The sequence below is a fragment of the Oncorhynchus clarkii genome, chromosome 18 (assembly GCF_045791955.1).
Source record: "Oncorhynchus clarkii lewisi isolate Uvic-CL-2024 chromosome 18, UVic_Ocla_1.0, whole genome shotgun sequence".
NCBI classification, from domain to species: Eukaryota; Metazoa; Chordata; class Actinopteri; order Salmoniformes; family Salmonidae; genus Oncorhynchus; species Oncorhynchus clarkii.
The window spans coordinates 17900926-17922422 of record NC_092164.1 but is presented as its reverse complement, the minus strand read 5'-3'; the positions used below and the strand labels follow the sequence as shown (position 1 = coordinate 17922422).

Below are 21497 nucleotides of genomic sequence, written 5' to 3'. Positions count from 1 at the left end.
ATTTCCGCTATCATATTCCTCTCTATTATATTCTCTCTAACATATTCCCCTGTATTATAATAATATATATCATATTCCCCTCTATCATATTCTGTGTATTATATTCCCCTATATCACATTCCCCTCCATCATATTCCCCTCAATCATTTTCTCCGCTATCATATTCCCCTCCATCATATTCCTCTCTATCATATTCTGTGTATTATATTCCTCGCTATCTTTTTCCTCTCCATCATTTCCCTCTCTATCATATTCCCCTGTATTATAATAATCTATATCATATTCCCCTCTATCATATTCTGTGTATTATATTCCTCTATCATATTTCCTCTATGGCTGCTTTGCGTGATGTATTGTTGTCTCTTCCTTCTTGCCCTTTGTGCTGTTGTCCCTGCCCAACAATGTTTGTACCCTGTTTTGTGCTGCTACCATGTTGTGCTGCTGCCATGTTGTGTTGCTACCATGTTATTGTCATATTGTGTTGCTACCATGCTGTGTTGTCATGTGTTGCTGCCATGCTATGTTGTCGTCTTAGTTCTCTCGTTGGGCAGAGACTGTCCCAAGATCGCGTAGCAGTCGGAGGTGTGTTTTCTTGTCTTGTCCGGTGAAAATATTCGCTTTCCTCGTTTATTTGTACATATTTCATATACAGTGGGGAGAACAAGTATTTGATAAGCTGCCTATTTTGCAGGTTTTCCTACTTACAAAGCATGTAGAGGTCTGTAATTTTTGTATCATAGTATATCAGTATTTTTGGGCGCCGATTATAAAAATAAATATATATATATATATATATATTCTTATTTTCAATGACGGCCTAGGAACGGTGGGTTAACTGCCTCGTTCAGGGGCAATACTCCAGATTTTCACCTTGTCAGCTCGGGGGATTCAATCTTGCAACCTTACAGTTAACCCAATAACGACCTGCCTCTCTCTCGTTGCACTCCACAAGGAGACTGACTGCCTGTTACGCGAATGCAGTAAGCCAAGGTAAGTTGCTTTACTAGATATTATCTAGCGTTTCCTGCGTTGCATATAATCTGACTGAGCATACAAGCATACACGTATCTAAGTATCTGACTGAGCAGTGGTAGGCAGAAGCAGGCGCGTAAACATTAATTCAAACAGGCTTTCTTTGCGTTTTGCCAGCAGCTCTTCGTTGTGCGTCAAGCATTGCGCTGTTTATGACTTCAAGCCTATCAACTCCCGAGATGAGGCTGGTGTAACCGAAGTGAAATGGCTAGCTAGTTAGCGCGCGGTAATAGCGTTTCAAACGTCACTCGCTCTGAGCCTTCTAGTAGTTGTTCCTCTTGCTCTGCATGGGTAACGCTGCTTTGATGGTGGCTGTTGTCGTTGTGTTGCTGGTTCGAGCCCAGGGAGGAGCGAGGAGAGGGATGGAAGCTATACTGTTACACTGGCAATACTAAAGTGCCTATAAGAACATCCAATAGTCAAAGGTTAATGAAATACAAATGGTATAGAGGGAAATAGTCCTATAATTCCTATAATAACTACATCCTAAAACGTCTTACCTGGGAATATTGAAGACTCATGTTAAAAGGAACCCACCAGCTTTCATATGTTCTGAGCAAGGAACTGAAACTTTAGCTTTCTTACATAGCACATATTGCACTTTTACTTTCTTCGCCAACACTTTGTTTTTGCATTATTTACACCAAATTGAACATGTTTCATTATTTACTTGAGGCTAAATTGATTTTATTGATGTATTATATTAAGTTAAAATAAGTGTTCATTCAGTATTGTTGTAATTGTCATTATTTCAAAAAATAAATAAAAAATTGGCCGATTAATCGGTATCGGCTTTTTTGGTCTTCCAATAATTGGTATCGGTATTGGTGTTGAAAAATCATAATCGGTTATTTATTTATTTTTCTCTTTTGTACCCCAGTATCTCTACTTGCACATGATACTCTGCACATCTATCACTCCAGTATTAATGATAATTTGTAGTTATTTCGCCTCTATGGCCTATTTTTTTGCCGTACCTCATTAATATTATTACGTTTGCACACTCTGAACATAGATTTTTACTATTATTCTATTAACTGTACGTTTGTTTAACCCATGTGCAACTCTGTGTTGTTTTTGTCGCACTGATTTGTTTTATCTTGGTCAGGTTGCAGTTGTAAGTGAGAACTTGTTCTCAACTGGCCTACCTTGTTAAAAACTAATTGACGCTACCCATTCCGTTAACGTTAGGATAATTTTCATCAACAACCGCTGAATTGCAGAGCGCCACATTCAAATAATATTACTATAAATATTTATATTCATGAAATCACAATATAGCAAAACACAGCTTAGCTTTTTGTTAATCCGTCTGTTGTGTCAGATTTTGAAAATATGCTTTACAGCGAAAGCAATCCAAGCGTTTGTGTAAGTTTATCGATCACTAGACAAAACATTATGGACACCTAGCATCAAAGTAGCTTGGTCACGAAAATGAGAAAAGCAATAAAATTAATTGCTTACCTTTGATCTTCGGATGTTTTCACTCACGAGACTCCCAGTTACACAATAAATGTTCCTTTTGTTCCATAAAGATTATTTTTATATCCAAAATACCTCAGTTTGTTTGGCGCGTTGTGTTCAGAAATCCACAGGCTCGAGCGGTCACAACAACGCAGACAAATTCCAAATAGTATCCGTAATGTCCACAGAAACATGTCAAACGTTTTTTATAATCAATCCTCAGGTTGATTTTAAAGTATATAATCGATAATATATCAACCGGCACTGTCTCTTTTTCAGTAGGAGAGGGAGAGTCAATGGCTGCACCACTCTGTTGCGCAAGCAAAACTCATGCGAACACCCAGCTATCCACTACGCGATGTTATCTTGCTCGCTCATTTTTCAAAATAAAAGCCTGAAACTATGTCTAAAGACTGTTGACACCTTGAGGAAGCGATAGGAAAGGGAATCTGGTTGATATCCCTTTAAATGGAGCAAAGGCAGGCTATGGAATATATAGCTTTCAAAATAGAGGCCTCTTCCTGGTTTTATTTTCCTCAGGTTTTCGCTTGCAATATCAGTTTTGTTATACTCACAGACAATATTTTGACAGTTTTGGAAACTTTAGAGTGTTTTCTATCCTAATCTGTCAATTATATGCATATTCTAGCATATGGGCCTGAGAAATAGGCCGTTTACTTTGGGAACGTTCTTTTTCCAAACATAAAAATAGTGCCCCCTAGCTGAAAGAGGTTAAAGTGTTGTGTTGTCTCACTTGTCGTGATGTGTGTTTTGTCCTATGTTTTAAGTTAATTTATTTATTTTTAATCCCAGACCCCATCCCCGCAGGAGGCCTTTTGCCTTTTGGTAGGCCGTCATTGTAAATAAGAATTTGTTCTGAACTGACATGCCGAGTGAAATAAAATAAAATATCATATTCCTTCTATCAAATTCCTCTGTATCATATTCCTCTCCACCCTCCAACTCCCCCCCTGTTCTTCCTCAACTCCTCATCATTAAACACTCCCCAGATGTGTGAAAAGTCAACATTTTGTGTTTATACAGTGTTGTACAGTATGCCTTAACAAAAATCAAACAGAGTAAACATTTTTTATTTTATTTTTAAATGCTTTGTTCTTTCATTGCATGCAAAAATACCATATCCCTCCCTCCCTACTCTCTATTACCCAGTCTACTCATCCATCTTCAAGCTTTCATCCCTTCCCTGCTCTTCTATCACCGTCTCAGTTCCACCTCCAGCTGGTTCCCTCTTTTTCTTCTCCTCCAGTCTCTTCCTCTCCTCTCTCCTCATCTTTTCTCTCTTCTTCTCCTCCTTTTCTTGAATCTTTCTCTCCATCTCCAAGAATGCAGCTTGAGCTTTCTCTCTCTTTTTCAGCTCCTCAGAACACTTCTTCTCTTTCTTAATTCTGTCTTTCATCATGTCATTATGTATCTTCATCAGCCCCTCTAACCTCTTTTTCTCTGCCTTTTCCTTCTCTTTTCTTTCCTTCTCTCTCTTTTTCTGTTCTAACTTCTCCCTCTTCTTCTCAGCCTTCATGACTTTCTTCTGCTCTTTCTCTCTCTCCTTCATCTCTTTCTTCTCCCTCTTTTTTTGCTCCTCCTCCTTGTGTTTTATCTCCTTTCTCTCTTTCTCTTCATCTTTCAACTTCTTATTCAGTTTCTTATTTTTCTCTTTTTCCTCCATCTTCAAAAATGGGATTTTCTGCATTTGGTTCATGAGCAGAAAGCCCACTCTTCCCAGGATGGTTTCTGCTCTCTCTGTTGAAACCTTCCCAATAGAGCACTTGGAATGGGCACAATCCGCCTCACTCTTCAATCCCTCCCTCGGGCTCACCTCCTCAGTGACGCTCCTCTCTTCACTCTCAATTTCAATGCCTATCCAATGATCCTAACAGGAAGACATTGACTCTAGATGTAATATTGTTCCAATGTAGCACATTCAATACACAACTGAGTGATCAACATACAATGATGGCCTCATGGGGCACCCCATTAGATTTTACAATACCTATAGATGTTCCTGGGTCCATACTAAAAGTAATACAAATGCTAACCCTAGTGAGGGGTGATGTTTTATACTATGAGCAAAGAGCAGCAGGGTTGGGGTCAATTCCATTTCAATTCCGATCAAAAGACTCTAAGATTCCAATTCTCTTCAACGCATTGAATTGAAATGGAAATGACCACCATCCCTGTAAAGTAGTAAGGTGAAATTCGACACCTACCTTTGCCTCTTCCAGGGTCCAGGGCCTGGGTTCCTCATCCTCTGACCTGCATATGGATGCTCCAACTCTAACAGGCATCTTAGTGACTACGCAGATCAGAGGGTTGGGCAGCTCATCATTGCGGGTTGCCAGAGTTAAGTTAGCATCTGAGACCAGCTGTTGAGCGTGAGGGCAGATATCCACCTCCACAGTAGTGCCCCTTCCTTTCTGATCTGGCTGCTTGGGGTCCTTGTCATGGATGCATGCCAGGCTTGGAGGAAGTGCATGGACAGGGCTTTTATCACCCATCATTTCCTCTCTCTTGACAGTGGATGCAACTGCACTTTCCTCTATGTCAACTGAGCACTCTGTGGTGTTCTCAACGGTCTCCTCTGGCTGTTTGTGGTCAATGTTGTGGGTGCAGGGCAGCCTTAGAGACAGTGCTGTGGGTGCAGGAGGACTTTTTTCAGCCAAAAACTCCTCTTGGAGGACAGTGGACACGGAAGCGACTGCTTCACGGGCAACTGGACACTTGCTGGTGCCCTCTACTGCCTCCTCTGGTAGTTTGTAGTCATTGTCAAAGACAAGTTGCAGGCTTGAAGGCAGCACTAAGGGAAGACCTGTGGCTGCTGATGGATCCTCTCTATTAGCAACTGATGCCTCTGCGGCGACTGAGCACTCAGTGGCTTCCTCTATCGTCTCCTCTGGCTGCTTATGGTCATTGTCCAAAACGTGTGACAAGCTTGGAGGCAGCCTTGGAGCAGGGCTTTTATCCAGGTCCTCTCCCTGGACAATGGATGTGCCTACAGCGATCTCTGTGGCAAGGGAGGACTCGGGTACATCCTCTTTTTCCTCCTTGGTCAGTTTGTGGTCAGAGTCACAGATACATGGCGAGCTTGGAGGCAGTGCTGCAGGGTCAGGAGGGCTTTGATCAGCTCCCATGTCCTCTTTGAGGTGAGTGGACACATCATTGGTTGTTTCACTGGCAACTGGACACTTGTTGGTTCCCTCTACTGCCGCCCCTGGCAGTTTGTCGTCAAAGACACGTGGCAGACTTGGAGGCAGCATTGGGACAGGGCATTTAGCTGCTGATCTGTCCACTCCATCAACAGTAGCTGTGCCTGAAGTGGCCTCTGTAGCAAATGAGACCACATAGGATTCCTCTACTGTGTGCTCTGGAGGCATGAAGTCATCGTCAACGACTGGTGGCAGGCATGGAGGCAGCACTGAAGGAAGAATTGTAGCTGCCCATCGGTTCTCTCTCTTGACAGTGGCTGTATCTGCAGTGTCCACTGTGGCAACTCGGCACTCCGTGGCTGAAACAGCAGGCTGGGAGGTTTCCGGGACTTTGAATGAATTGCCAATGAACCGCTGAGCCAGTGGTGGGAGGGAGAAAGGATAGAATCTGTCCTCTTCCTTGATATTAGATATTGCCACTGGAGAATCTGAGTCCTCAGTGGTTCCCTCTACTGTCTGCTGTGGTGGAATGGAGTCATCGTTAAAGAAGTGTGGCAGGTATCGATGCAGCATTGAGGAAAGATGTGTATCTGTCGACAAGTCCTCTCTTCTACCAGCAGATACATCTGCTGTGGCCTCTGTGGAAACTGGGCACTCAGCAGGGACAAAGTAGGAAAATACAATGAATCGCTGTGCATCCTGAGTGCGTATGACCAATGGAGAGGGGGGATGCAACATGGTTGGTATTGGCCTCCGATTGGTGAAAGCCAGTGGTGGGAGGGAGTCAATACAGGGAGCCATGAACTCAGTGAGTGGACGTTTGGTCACATCTCTCACATTCTGCAGGAGAAAAGAAACAGACATGATGAAAGTGATCACATTCAGTACATACATTCTTTATGAGTGAACTCTATTTACTTTTACATCACATATACAGTGCCTTCGGAAAGTATTCAGACCCTTTCACTTCTTCCACATTTTGTTACCTCAGCCTTATTCTAAAATTGATTAAATAATTTTTTTCAGTCATCAATCTACACAAAATACCCCATATTGACAAAGCAAGAACAGAATCGTTCCAAATTAATTTAAAATAAAAATAATGGGAATATGCTTTCGTATTCAGTACTTTGTTGAAGCACCGTTGGCAGCGATTACAGCATAGAATCTTCTTGGGTATTACGCTACACACTCGGCATACTTGTGTTTGGGGACTTTCTCCCATTCTTCTCTGCAGATCCTCTCAAGCTCTGTTAGGTTGGATGGGGAGAGTTGCGGCACAGCTATTTTCAGGTCTGTCCATAGATGTTCGATCCGGTTCAAGTCCGGGCTCTGGCTGGGCCACTCAAGGACATTCAGAGACGTGTCCCAAAGTCACTCCTGCGTTGTCTTGGCTTGTGCTTAGGGTCGTTGTTCTGTTGTAAGGTGACCCATCGCCCCCAGTCTGAGGTCCTGAGCGCTCTGGAGCAGGTTTTCTTCAAGGATCTCTCTGTGCTCCGTTCATCTTTGCCTCGATCCTGACTAGTCTCTTAGTCCACGCCGCTGAAAAACATCCCCACAGCATGATGCTGCCACCACCGTGCTTGACTGTGCCGTAGGTGCCAGATTTCCTCCAGACGTGACGCTTGGCAATCAGGCCAAAGATTTCAATCTTGGTTTCATCAGACCAGAGCATCTTGTTTCTCATGGTCTGAGAGTCAATGGGTGCCTTTTGGGAAACTCCAAGTGGGCTGTCATGTGCCTTTTACTGAGGAGTGGCTTCCATCTGGCAAATCTACCGTAAAGGCCTGATTGGTGAAGTGCTGCAGAGATGGTTGTCCTTCTGGAAGGTTCTCCTATCTCCACAGAGGAACTCTTGTGCTCTGTCAGTCACTATCGGGTTCTTGGTCACCTCCCCGACTAAGACCCTTCTCCTCCGAATGCTCAGCTTGCCGGGCGTCCAGCTCTAGGAAGAGTCTTGGTGGTTCCAAACTTCTTCTATTTAAGAATGATGGAGGTCACTGTGTTCTTGGGGACCTTCAATGCTGCGGACATCTGTTTCTCGACACAATCCTGTCTCGGAGCTTTACGGACAATCCCTTCTACCTCATGGTTTGGTATTTGATCTGGCATGCACTGTCCACTGTGGGACCTTATATAGACAGGTGTGTGCCTTTCCAAATCATGTCATATCAATTTCATTTACAACAAGTCCAATCAAGTTGTAGAAACATCGAAAGGACGATCAATGGAAACAGGATGCACCTGAGCTCAATTTCGAGACTCATAGCAAAGGGTCTGTATACTTATGTAAATAAAGTATTTATGTTTTTAAATGTAATACATTTTCAATACAAATGTAACACAGTTTTTTCGCATTGTAATTGTGGGGTATTATGTGTAGATTGCTGAGAATCTTTATTTTATTTAATCCATTTTAGAATGAGGATGTAAAGTAACAACAGGTGGAATAAGTAAAGGTGTCTGAATACTTTCCTAAGACACTGTATATATCTAGTGTCCTCTCAGATGCTCTGCACCAGTCTGTACCAACCCTGGGTCTTCTAGCTAACGGGTCAACTAAGTGTAAAAATACATGCACTACACCCAGCACAACATTTGACATTTTAGACATTTAGCAGACGCTTTTGTCCAGAACAATTTACCGTTAGTGCATTCAACTTAAGGTAGCTAGGTCAGACAACTACATTATCCTGATTTGAAGGTCTATGAGAGATCGCTTGGTCTTGTTATTTAATTTTTTTTAAAGACAAGGCAACCATAAGAACTGAGGACTATGTACATAACAATACTCAGAGACATACACAATAAAACACAAGAAAAGTTATCAGACAAAATACTGTTAGCTTACGTTCAATGGCATATGGCACATTTTGCCAGTATATTGACATATATTTGATTTAATCAATATTGTTCAACAGAACTCTAGTCGACTTTGTCAAAGTTGGTCTTGTTACCTCCTCAATCAGGCTTGGCATTTTCCTCGTCTCAAACCAAATCCTCTTCATCTCCTTCTCCTGCTCCCTCTGGATCTGTCTCATCAGAACCAACCTGGCTCCCAGCTCCATCATGTAGTCTGTCTGGATCTCCCTATCCTCCAACTGACACTCACCCCTCCTCTGTGTCAGCGTTGAACCCTCCATGTCTTCCTCCTAGCTAACAATAAGTCTGGAAAATACATAACGTTGTAGTAAGTGGTGTGTTGCTAACCAAAGAATAATACATCTCTTTACGATGTGCTCACATTTCTTCCCCTTTACTTACAATTAAGCAAGTGACAATCCCAATCCAGAGATGATTACGCAATAGGCCTATCTGAATTATTAGTAAAAAGTTGGCTACTGGAAAAGCGACCAAGTTCAAATGAATCAATTTTGGCTGTTCCTATCATTATGTGCACAATATCCTTCATGACATCTTCATTGTGATGCAAGGCGTTGCCATTGGAGATGAGAAAGCACAACATAGACTTTAACAATCAAACTTCAGGCTCTCTCTGTACCTTACTATTGAGCCTTATTCAACCCCCTCATGTAACGCCACTCCATATTGGCCCTGGTTCTCACAAACCACACTAATCACTTATATAATATCATTCAAAAAGGTTTTGGGGGAAGAAAGTGACTATTTCCATCATGGACCAAACTTGTTGTACAGTTTCATCTATTTGAATCACTCCAGTCTTCTCTTTGAGTGCCTCTGAGTGCAACTCAATTTAATGAGGTCTATCAATTCAACCATTTGAAATGGATGACCATTTAATCAAGAAAATCTGAATATTTTTTTAAATTAGCAACTACAAGTTAGCCAAGTTCGCCTACTTGTTTTTTACACAACCTACCCTTGTGTTACATATTTATAGAGATAATTGATTACAAAGTATGTTGGGGATTAACACAGAGATGCGGTTTTCTTTCATCAATAGAATGTATTTGCCATTAGGCTGGCTGACTACAACAACTGTAACATGCCATCTCAGTTGTCAGGATGAACAATTTTCTCACAAAAAAACTGATTCAAGCAAACTGTCTCTCGTCAATAGTTTCACTTGTCACCATGATTGCATGTCAGGCCTACTTAAAGGGTCATGTTAGTACACAAGTCACTTAAAAAGTAGTTATTCTTCAGAAACATAGTTAAACAGTAAGTTATATTACAACCTACCTCTCAAGTAAGCAGCGTGTTCTCTTGCTAATGAAATAGGACATGAATAATCTGTCAGTGGTTAGTTGAATCAGTCTCTTTGCACTGTTCTGTTTGTCTGTGCAACAGCTAACCTCCCAGAATCAGAATCTTGTGATGTCACAATGAAGGCCCCATTGCTATGACTACCCACAGAAGCTCTCATGTGTAATCAAATGCTAGAACAATTCCCTTTTTTTTAACCTGTTGAGCACAGTCATATGTAATATTTACATTGAATCCATGTAACCAAATGTTTTATTAAAATAAAATGCTCTACCTCTTATTAAATTGTTGACCATTCATAGTACAGGTGTTTTGCCTATTTCAAATTGAATATGTTTTAGATTTCACAACTAGCATCCAGGTTTACTTAGGTTATTTGTTTGACCTTAGCCTTCCGCTAATGTCAGTGTTGCTCATCAAAATCTTCATCATTAATAAAATATTTAGGCTACCTTACTACATACAGTAAAACAGGTATTCTGTAGACTGTGACACCTCAGTGAGTGTTTAAGAAAACATCTCTCCTCAATGGCCTCAGCTATTAGCCATATGATCAACAAGGTCAAATGTTGCACTAAAATCAAGAAGCAGCTTATTTTGGTCAAGTGACCTGATCCATTGATCGGTTAAAACAACTAGAGCTGTTGCAGTTGAGGGATCTTCACGGTTCGCATGCTGGTAGAGAAATAAGATGTGCTGGGTGTGTAATTATCTAGGCCTGAAACATTTGATTGAAGAGTAGGTGTCCCTGAATTCTTGCATTGTAGTTCAATTTATTATTAAGGAAATCAATATCAGCTGACTATAGAACAGTAGTTTTAGACCTGCCAACAGGTCCCATTGTTTAAAAACTTGTTTGAAATGTTTCTTATCCATGTCTTTCCAGTTGATCTAACCAATCAGACTCAAGAGCAGTGTAATTACTGACAGTGTAACAAAGTTGAAACTGCATCCTTTGTGTGTCTTCCACTAAGATACCAGTTGCATTTACATAGAGACATTACATACTGTTTGACAAATAGCCTATGTCTTGTTATAGGAATAAATGTGAAATGCAGCACTGAAATTGTTTGAATTACATTAAATGATTACCTGTCAGAGACCACCCACTGGTTCTCTATTTCTTCAAATAGTGTTGACACTGTGACTTCAGTTAAAGGGGGTAGATCAGGAATCTTTGTTGGAATGTGGCCCTCAAACTCAACTGAAATCAACAGAGCAAATAATCAGGGACCTGCATCCTAATGATTCTATTCTGTCATGGATGATAATAATTAATACTGACATTTTCAAACATATGATCATAATCCTTTTCAGTTATTCTATAATATAGGATATAATCAATGTTGATTTTATCTTGTGCAAACATTATCATAATCATTTTCACTGTCATAACTCAGTTCATCTATTAATTTCATACCTGCTCCCAAAAAGGCTCTTACATTTTCATTTTTCCTTACAAATACAAAAAAATTGCATGGTTGGACATTGACAGGAATAAGATCTAGTGTTGACGTGGTTGGACTGTCCTAATACACCCTCACATGGCAACTTTGTTCCGCATAGATACTAATCATGTAGACCACGGGAATTGGTGGAAGTCATGCAAAACAGTTTTTTCCGCATTCATGTAATGATGGCACTGAAGCAGACACATTGAGCACACGTTTGGTATGTCAAAGCTTGTTGTACTAATTACATATTCCACCAACAAAGGTGATGGATACAATTTGAGATTTTAACTTTCCTGACCAGGACAGTCACGCAATACTGGAATATAAAAGAAAACCAGAAACCCTGAACATGTGAGTATATATATTATTAATGAGCTAGCAATGCTGTGTGTGTGCGCTCATCCGGAAAACGAGTGTGGGTGGCTTTTGACAGCTCAGTATGGGGTGCACGTCCAACTGACCGTCAGCTGGCTAGAGATCGTGTGTGGTGTAACGTTATGGGTTCAAATAACCCATTGAATGTCAGAATACAACTATAGGGATTATATTAATTCTAGGTCAAATAGATTAAAGCTAGTATAAACTGCTGATTGTCTCTTATGGGAAAATGTAGCACAAATCTATTGCTTCATGCTAATGCTAGCTACGTCGGTTTTGACGTTTTGGTAGGGGCGCGTCAGTTTTAGCTAGGTGGCTGTCACTGGCTAGAAATCGTGTGTATGGTGTACTGATTCAAAGAAACCATCAGATGAAATTTCAGAATATAATTCATTATATGGCTAATAGATTGACGTTAGTACCAATTGCAGATATCTTATGAGAGCAGGTAGCATTGTTAGTCTATGCTCGCTAGCTAGCTTAGCTTGCTAGCTAGCTAATTCATTTTGATGTCAGATCTACTTAGCTGGCTAGTTCTTACCAGTGTCTGTCTGGATGTCGGCGTTTCAGAGCAAGTTCAACCATCATTTAACCCCCGGGAATGCTGTTCCATGGAGTTGTATCCCTAGATTAGCAAGGTATGTGTGTGTAGGTGTCAGTCAGTGTCATACAGGTTCGATTGCATCACAGAATAAAATGATATGATACAAAGGTAAACCCCATTTTCTCCAAAACACAATACAATAGAGGCAGGATACTTGTCCACATGATTAAGCATGCATTTAATCTAACAAAAATGACATGAACTAATTTTTGACCAAATGAGCAGTTACTGCCTTTTTGCTTGGGAGGGCAGAATAGGGAAGACATCAACACTATGAAATAACACATGTGGAATCATGTAGTAAGCAAAGAAGTGCTACAAAATACATTTTATATTTGAGATTCTTTAAAGTAGCCACCCTTTGCCTGGATGACAGCTTTGCACACTCTTGGCATTCTCTTAACCAGCTTCATGAGCTAGTCATCTGGAATGCATTTTAATTAACACGTGTGCCATGTTCAAAGTTAATTTGTGGAATTTCTTTCCTTAATGCGTTTGAATCAATCAATTGTGTTGTGACAAGGTAGGGGTTGTTTACAGAAGATTGCCCTATTTGGAGAAAATTAACAAGTCCATATTATGGCAAGAACAGGTCAAATAAGCAAAGAGAAACAACAGTCCATCATTACCTTAAGACATGAAGATCAGTCAATCAGGAAAGTTTCAAGAACTTTGAAAGTTTCTTCAAGTGCAGTCGCAAGAACCATAAAGCGATATGATGAAACTGGCTCTCATGAGGACCACCACAGGAAAGAAAGACCCAGAGTTACCTCTGCTGCAGAGGATAAGTTCATTAGAGTTACCAGCCTCATAAATTGCAGACCAAATAAATGCTTCACAAAGTTCAAGTAACAGACACATCTCAACATCAACTTTTCAAAGGAGACTGCGTGAATCAGACCTTCATGGTCAAAATTCTGCAAAGAGATCACTACTAAAGGACACCAATAATAAAAAGAGACTTGCTTGGGCCAAGAAACACAAGCAATCGACATTAGACTGGTGGAAATCTGTCCTTTGGTCAGATCTGTCCAAATTTGAGATTTTGGTTCCAACTTCCGTGTCTTTGTGAGACGCAGAGTAGGTGAACGGATGATCTCCGCATATGTAGTTCACAGCGTGAATCATGGAGGATGAGGTGTGATGGTGTGGGGTTGCTTTGTTGGTGACACTGTCTGTGATCTATTTAGAATTCAAGCACACTTAACCAGCATGGCTACCACAGCATTCTGCAGCGATCCGCCATCCCATCTGGTTTGCGCTTAGTGGAACTAATCATTTGTTTTCAACAGGACAATGACCCAACACACCTCCAGGCTGTGTAAGGGATATTTGAACAAGAAGGAGAGTGATGGAGTTCTGCATCAGATGATCCAGCCTCCACAATCACCCGACCTCATCTCAAGTGAGATTGCTTGGGAAAAGCAGCCAACAAGTGCTCAGCATATGAGCGAACTCCTTCAAGACTGTTGAAAAGGCATTCCAGGTGAAGATGGTTGAGAGAATGCCAAGTGTGTGCAAAGCTGACATCAAGTAAGTTTAGTAAGTTCAAGACAACTGGTAACTCGGGAAAAAGGAGCTACGACTTGGAAAATACGTTTTCATTTTTCATCCAGCTCGGAATTGTAAATTTGGAACTCGGGCCTCTTTAAATCAAATCAAATCAAATGTATTTATATAGCCCTTCGTACATCAGCTGATATCTCAAAGTGCTGTACAGAAACCCAGCCTAAAACCCCAAACAGCAAGCAATGCAGGTGTAGAAGCACGGTGGCTAGGAAAAAGAGCTCTTTAAAGAGCTACGACCTGAAGATCACTGACATAATCATGATTCAAGCTTTTTTTGTTGAGTTCCCAGTTGTCTTAAAAGTACCATGAATCCAGAGAATGCCAGACCTTGATGACAAAGTTTGATGACAAAATTTGCCCACGAAGGACCGCTGCACCACCTTCCTGTTCAAGTGAGCACAGCACAACAAGTTGAGTCCAAAAATGTCTTGTATGATTCATAATTGATTTAATTAGGCAGGGAGAAATGTATACTGTAGCTAAGAAATGAACACTAAGTGTATGTTGTGTAGTAAGCTGCTAGTAGCCCATGTTCCTCACTGGATGAAGGAACTATTTCGCTGCCAGACAAGGCTCTAGCTGATAGCCAGGTGTAGCAGTGGTAAGGTGTTGGGACTCTGCTGTTGGGACAGCTTTATGTAGGCTATAACAGTTTGTGGGCACTGTTTGTCACGTTATAGGGCAATTAATATATTGTTTATCAAATCAAATCACATTTTATTTGTCACATACACATGGTTAGCAGATGTTAATGCGAGTGTAGCGAAATGCTTTTGTTGTGTAGTATAGTGGCTTTGTTGGCATTCATCCCACACAATTTTTTATTTCCCCGCCAAGATTTACAAGCTCAAATCGCCACTGATCATATTCCCTCTATAATATTTCCGCTATCATATTCCTCTCTATTATATTCTCTCTAACATATTACCCTGTATTATAATAATATATATCATATTCCCCTCTATCATATTCTGTGTATTATATTCCCCTATATCACATTCCCCTCCATCATATTCCCCTCAATCATTTTCTCCGCTATCATATTCCCCTCCATCATATTCCTCTCTATCATATTCTGTGTATTATATTCCCCGCTATCTTTTTCCTCTCCATCATTTCCCTCTCTATCATATTCCCCTGTATTATAATAATCTATATCATATTCCCCTCTATCATATTCTGTGTATTATATTCCTCTATCATATTTCCTCTATGGCTGCTTTGCGTGATGTATTGTTGTCTCTTCCTTCTTGCCCTTTGTGCTGTTGTCCCTGCCCAACAATGTTTGTACCCTGTTTTGTGCTGCTACCATGTTGTGCTGCTGCCATGTTGTGTTGCTACCATGTTATTGTCATATTGTGTTGCTACCATGCTGTGTTGTCATGTGTTGCTGCCATGCTATGTTGTCGTCTTAGTTCTCTCGTTGGGCAGAGACTGTCCCAAGATCGCGTAGCAGTCGGAGGTGTGTTTTCTTGTCTTGTCCGGTGAAAATATTCGCTTTCCTCGTTTATTTGTACATATTTCATATACAGTGGGGAGAACAAGTATTTGATAAGCTGCCTATTTTGCAGGTTTTCCTACTTACAAAGCATGTAGAGGTCTGTAATTTTTGTATCATAGTATATCAGTATTTTTGGGCGCCGATTATAAAAATAAATATATATATATATATATATATTCTTATTTTCAATGACGGCCTAGGAACGGTGGGTTAACTGCCTCGTTCAGGGGCAATACTCCAGATTTTCACCTTGTCAGCTCGGGGGATTCAATCTTGCAACCTTACAGTTAACCCAATAACGACCTGCCTCTCTCTCGTTGCACTCCACAAGGAGACTGACTGCCTGTTACGCGAATGCAGTAAGCCAAGGTAAGTTGCTAGCTAGCATTAAACTTATCTTATAAAAGACAATCAATCATAATCACTAGTTAACTACACATGGTTGATGATATTACTAGATATTATCTAGCGTTTCCTGCGTTGCATATAATCTGACTGAGCATACAAGCATACACGTATCTAAGTATCTGACTGAGCGGTGGTAGGCAGAAGCAGGCGCGTAAACATTAATTCAAACAGGCTTTCTTTGCGTTTTGCCAGCAGCTCTTCGTTGTGCGTCAAGCATTGCGCTGTTTATGACTTCAAGCCTATCAACTCCCGAGATGAGGCTGGTGTAACCGAAGTGAAATGGCTAGCTAGTTAGCGCGCGGTAATAGCGTTTCAAACGTCACTCGCTCTGAGCCTTCTAGTAGTTGTTCCTCTTGCTCTGCATGGGTAACGCTGCTTTGATGGTGGCTGTTGTCGTTGTGTTGCTGGTTCGAGCCCAGGGAGGAGCGAGGAGAGGGATGGAAGCTATACTGTTACACTGGCAATACTAAAGTGCATATAAGAACATCCAATAGTCAAAGGTTAATGAAATACAAATGGTATAGAGGGAAATAGTCCTATAATTCCTATAATAACTACATCCTAAAACGTCTTACCTGGGAATATTGAAGACTCATGTTAAAAGGAACCCACCAGCTTTCATATGTTCTGAGCAAGGAACTGAAACTTTAGCTTTCTTACATAGCACATATTGCACTTTTACTTTCTTCGCCAACACTTTGTTTTTGCATTATTTACACCAAATTGAACATGTTTCATTATTTACTTGAGGCTAAATTGATTTTATTGATGTATTATATTAAGTTAAAATAAGTGTTCATTCAGTATTGTTGTAATTGTCATTATTTCAAAAAATAAATAAAAAATTGGCCGATTAATCGGTATCGGCTTTTTTGGTCCTCCAATAATTGGTATCGGTATTGGTGTTGAAAAATCATAATCGGTTATTTATTTATTTTTCTCTTTTGTACCCCAGTATCTCTACTTGCACATGATACTCTGCACATCTATCACTCCAGTATTAATGATAATTTGTAGTTATTTCGCCTCTATGGCCTATTTTTTTGCCTTACCTCATTAATATTATTACGTTTGCACACTCTGAACATAGATTTTTACTATTATGCTATTAACTGTACGTTTGTTTAACCCATGTGCAACTCTGTGTTGTTTTTGTCGCACTGATTTGTTTTATCTTGGTCAGGTTGCAGTTGTAAGTGAGAACTTGTTCTCAACTGGCCTACCTTGTTAAAAACTAATTGACGCTACCCATTCCGTTAACGTTAGGATAATTTTCATCAACAACCGCTGAATTGCAGAGCGCCACATTCAAATAATATTACTATAAATATTTATATTCATGAAATCACAATATAGCAAAACACAGCTTAGCTTTTTGTTAATCCGTCTGTTGTGTCAGATTTTGAAAATATGCTTTACAGCGAAAGCAATCCAAGCGTTTGTGTAAGTTTATCGATCACTAGACAAAACATTATGGACACCTAGCATCAAAGTAGCTTGGTCACGAAAATGAGAAAAGCAATAAAATTAATTGCTTACCTTTGATCTTCGGATGTTTTCACTCACGAGACTCCCAGTTACACAATAAATGTTCCTTTTGTTCCATAAAGATTATTTTTATATCCAAAATACCTCAGTTTGTTTGGCGCGTTGTGTTCAGAAATCCACAGGCTCGAGCGGTCACAACAACGCAGACAAATTCCAAATAGTATCCGTAATGTCCACAGAAACATGTCAAACGTTTTTTATAATCAATCCTCAGGTTGATTTTAAAGTATATAATCGATAATATATCAACCGGCACTGTCTCTTTTTCAGTAGGAGAGGGAGAGTCAATGGCTGCACCACTCTGTTGCGCAAGCAAAACTCATGCGAACACCCAGCTATCCACTACGCGATGTTATCTTGCTCGCTCATTTTTCAAAATAAAAGCCTGAAACTATGTCTAAAGACTGTTGACACCTTGAGGAAGCGATAGGAAAGGGAATCTGGTTGATATCCCTTTAAATGGAGCGAAGGCAGGCTATGGAACATATAGCTTTCAAAATAGAGGCCTCTTCCTGGTTTTATTTTCCTCAGGTTTTCGCTTGCAATATCAGTTCTGTTATACTCACAGACAATATTTTGACAGTTTTGGAAACTTTAGAGTGTTTTCTATCCTAATCTGTCAATTATATGCATATTCTAGCATATGGGCCTGAGAAATAGGCCGTTTACTTTGGGAACGTTCTTTTTCCAAACATAAAAATAGTGCCCCCTAGCTGAAAGAGGTTAAAGTGTTGTGTTGTCTCACTTGTCGTGATGTGTGTTTTGTCCTATGTTTTAAGTTTATTTATTTATTTTTAATCCCAGACCCCATCCCCGCAGGAGGCCTTTTGCCTTTTGGTAGGCCGTCATTGTAAATAAGAATTTGTTCTGAACTGACATGCCGAGTGAAATAAAATAAAATATCATATTCCTTCTATCAAATTCCTCTGTATCATATTCCTCTCCACCCTCCAACTCCCCCCCTGTTCTTCCTCAACTCCTCATCATTAAACACTCCCCAGATGTGTGAAAAGTCAACATTTTGTGTTTATACAGTGTTGTACAGTATGCCTTAACAAAAATCAAACAGAGTAAACATTTTTTATTTTATTTTTAAATGCTTTGTTCTTTCATTGCATGCAAAAATACCATATCCCTCCCTCCCTACTCTCTATTACCCAGTCTACTCATCCATCTTCAAGCTTTCATCCCTTCCCTGCTCTTCTATCACCGTCTCAGTTCCACCTCCAGCTGGTTCCCTCTTTTTCTTCTCCTCCAGTCTCTTCCTCTCCTCTCTCCTCATCTTTTCTCTCTTCTTCTCCTCCTTTTCTTGAATCTTTCTCTCCATCTCCAAGAATGCAGCTTGAGCTTTCTCTCTCTTTTTCAGCTCCTCAGAACACTTCTTCTCTTTCTTAATTCTGTCTTTCATCATGTCATTATGTATCTTCATCAGCCCCTCTAACCTCTTTTTCTCTGCCTTTTCCTTCTCTTTTCTTTCCTTCTCTCTCTTTTTCTGTTCTAACTTCTCCCTCTTCTTCTCAGCCTTCATGACTTTCTTCTGCTCTTTCTCTCTCTCCTTCATCTCTTTCTTCTCCCTCTTTTTTTGCTCCTCCTCCTTGTGTTTTATCTCCTTTCTCTCTTTCTCTTCATCTTTCAACTTCTTATTCAGTTTCTTATTTTTCTCTTTTTCCTCCATCTTCAAAAATGGGATTTTCTGCATTTGGTTCATGAGCAGAAAGCCCACTCTTCCCAGGATGGTTTCTGCTCTCTCTGTTGAAACCTTCCCAATAGAGCACTTGGAATGGGCACAATCCGCCTCACTCTTCAATCCCTCCCTCGGGCTCACCTCCTCAGTGACGCTCCTCTCTTCACTCTCAATTTCAATGCCTATCCAATGATCCTAACAGGAAGACATTGACTCTAGATGTAATATTGTTCCAATGTAGCACATTCAATACACAACTGAGTGATCAACATACAATGATGGCCTCATGGGGCACCCCATTAGATTTTACAATACCTATAGATGTTCCTGGGTCCATACTAAAAGTAATACAAATGCTAACCCTAGTGAGGGGTGATGTTTTATACTATGAGCAAAGAGCAGCAGGGTTGGGGTCAATTCCATTTCAATTCCGATCAAAAGACTCTAAGATTCCAATTCTCTTCAACGCATTGAATTGAAATGGAAATGACCACCATCCCTGTAAAGTAGTAAGGTGAAATTCGACACCTACCTTTGCCTCTTCCAGGGTCCAGGGCCTGGGTTCCTCATCCTCTGACCTGCATATGGATGCTCCAACTCTAACAGGCATCTTAGTGACTACGCAGATCAGAGGGTTGGGCAGCTCATCATTGCGGGTTGCCAGAGTTAAGTTAGCATCTGAGACCAGCTGTTGAGCGTGAGGGCAGATATCCACCTCCACAGTAGTGCCCCTTCCTTTCTGATCTGGCTGCTTGGGGTCCTTGTCATGGATGCATGCCAGGCTTGGAGGAAGTGCATGGACAGGGCTTTTATCACCCATCATTTCCTCTCTCTTGACAGTGGATGCAACTGCACTTTCCTCTATGTCAACTGAGCACTCTGTGGTGTTCTCAACGGTCTCCTCTGGCTGTTTGTGGTCAATGTTGTGGGTGCAGGGCAGCCTTAGAGACAGTGCTGTGGGTGCAGGAGGACTTTTTTCAGCCAAAAACTCCTCTTGGAGGACAGTGGACACGGAAGCGACTGCTTCACGGGCAACTGGACACTTGCTGGTGCCCTCTACTGCCTCCTCTGGTAGTTTGTAGTCATTGTCAAAGACAAGTTGCAGGCTTGAAGGCAGCACTAAGGGAAGACCTGTGGCTGCTGATGGATCCTCTCTATTAGCAACTGATGCCTCTGCGGCGACTGAGCACTCAGTGGCTTCCTCTATCGTCTCCTCTGGCTGCTTATGGTCATTGTCCAAAACGTGTGACAAGCTTGGAGGCAGCCTTGGAGCAGGGCTTTTATCCAGGTCCTCTCCCTGGACAATGGATGTGCCTACAGCGATCTCTGTGGCAAGGGAGGACTCGGGTACATCCTCTTTTTCCTCCTTGGTCAGTTTGTGGTCAGAGTCACAGATACATGGCGAGCTTGGAGGCAGTGCTGCAGGGTCAGGAGGGCTTTGATCAGCTCCCATGTCCTCTTTGAGGTGAGTGGACACATCATTGGTTGTTTCACTGGCAACTGGACACTTGTTGGTTCCCTCTACTGCCGCCCCTGGCAGTTTGTCGTCAAAGACACGTGGCAGACTTGGAGGCAGCATTGGGACAGGGCATTTAGCTGCTGATCTGTCCACTCCATCAACAGTAGCTGTGCCTGAAGTGGCCTCTGTAGCAAATGAGACCACATAGGATTCCTCTACTGTGTGCTCTGGAGGCATGAAGTCATCGTCAACGACTGGTGGCAGGCATGGAGGCAGCACTGAAGGAAGAATTGTAGCTGCCCATCGGTTCTCTCTCTTGACAGTGGCTGTATCTGCAGTGTCCACTGTGGCAACTCGGCACTCCGTGGCTGAAACAGCAGGCTGGGAGGTTTCCGGGACTTTGAATGAATTGCCAATGAACCGCTGAGCCAGTGGTGGGAGGGAGAAAGGATAGAATCTGTCCTCTTCCTTGATATTAGATATTGCCACTGGAGAATCTGAGTCCTCAGTGGTTCCCTCTACTGTCTGCTGTGGTGGAATGGAGTCATCGTTAAAGAAGTGTGGCAGGTATCGATGCAGCATTGAGGAAAGATGTGTATCTGTCGACAAGTCCTCTCTTCTACCAGCAGATACATCTGCTGTGGCCTCTGTGGAAACTGGGCACTCAGCAGGGACAAAGTAGGAAAATACAATGAATCGCTGTGCATCCTGAGTGCGTATGACCAATGGAGAGGGGGGATGCAACATGGTTGGTATTGGCCTCCGATTGGTGAAAGCCAGTGGTGGGAGGGAGTCAATACAGGGAGCCATGAACTCAGTGAGTGGACGTTTGGTCACATCTCTCACATTCTGCAGGAGAAAAGAAACAGACATGATGAAAGTGATCACATTCAGTACATACATTCTTTATGAGTGAACTCTATTTACTTTTACATCACATATACAGTGCCTTCGGAAAGTATTCAGACCCTTTCACTTCTTCCACATTTTGTTACCTCAGCCTTATTCTAAAATTGATTAAATAATTTTTTTCAGTCATCAATCTAC

At 41.3% G+C, this 21497-nt stretch overlaps 2 protein-coding genes across 2 annotated transcripts; both read right to left on the bottom strand.

The window, feature by feature from the left end:
* Window positions 1-3667: 3667 nt before the first annotated feature.
* LOC139372496 (uncharacterized) lies at window positions 3668-6366 on the bottom strand. The gene is made up of 2 exons (XM_071112222.1): window positions 4722-6366; window positions 3668-4384 (listed from the first exon to the last, which is right to left on the bottom strand). Exons 1-2 carry the CDS (start codon window positions 6228-6230, stop codon window positions 3668-3670), a joined length of 2226 nt encoding a protein of 741 aa, XP_070968323.1. The 5' UTR covers window positions 6231-6366.
* A 12103-nt stretch (window positions 6367-18469) lies between these two features.
* LOC139372495 (uncharacterized) lies at window positions 18470-21168 on the bottom strand. The gene is made up of 2 exons (XM_071112221.1): window positions 19524-21168; window positions 18470-19186 (listed from the first exon to the last, which is right to left on the bottom strand). Exons 1-2 carry the CDS (start codon window positions 21030-21032, stop codon window positions 18470-18472), a joined length of 2226 nt encoding a protein of 741 aa, XP_070968322.1. The 5' UTR covers window positions 21033-21168.
* Window positions 21169-21497: the final 329 nt, after the last annotated feature.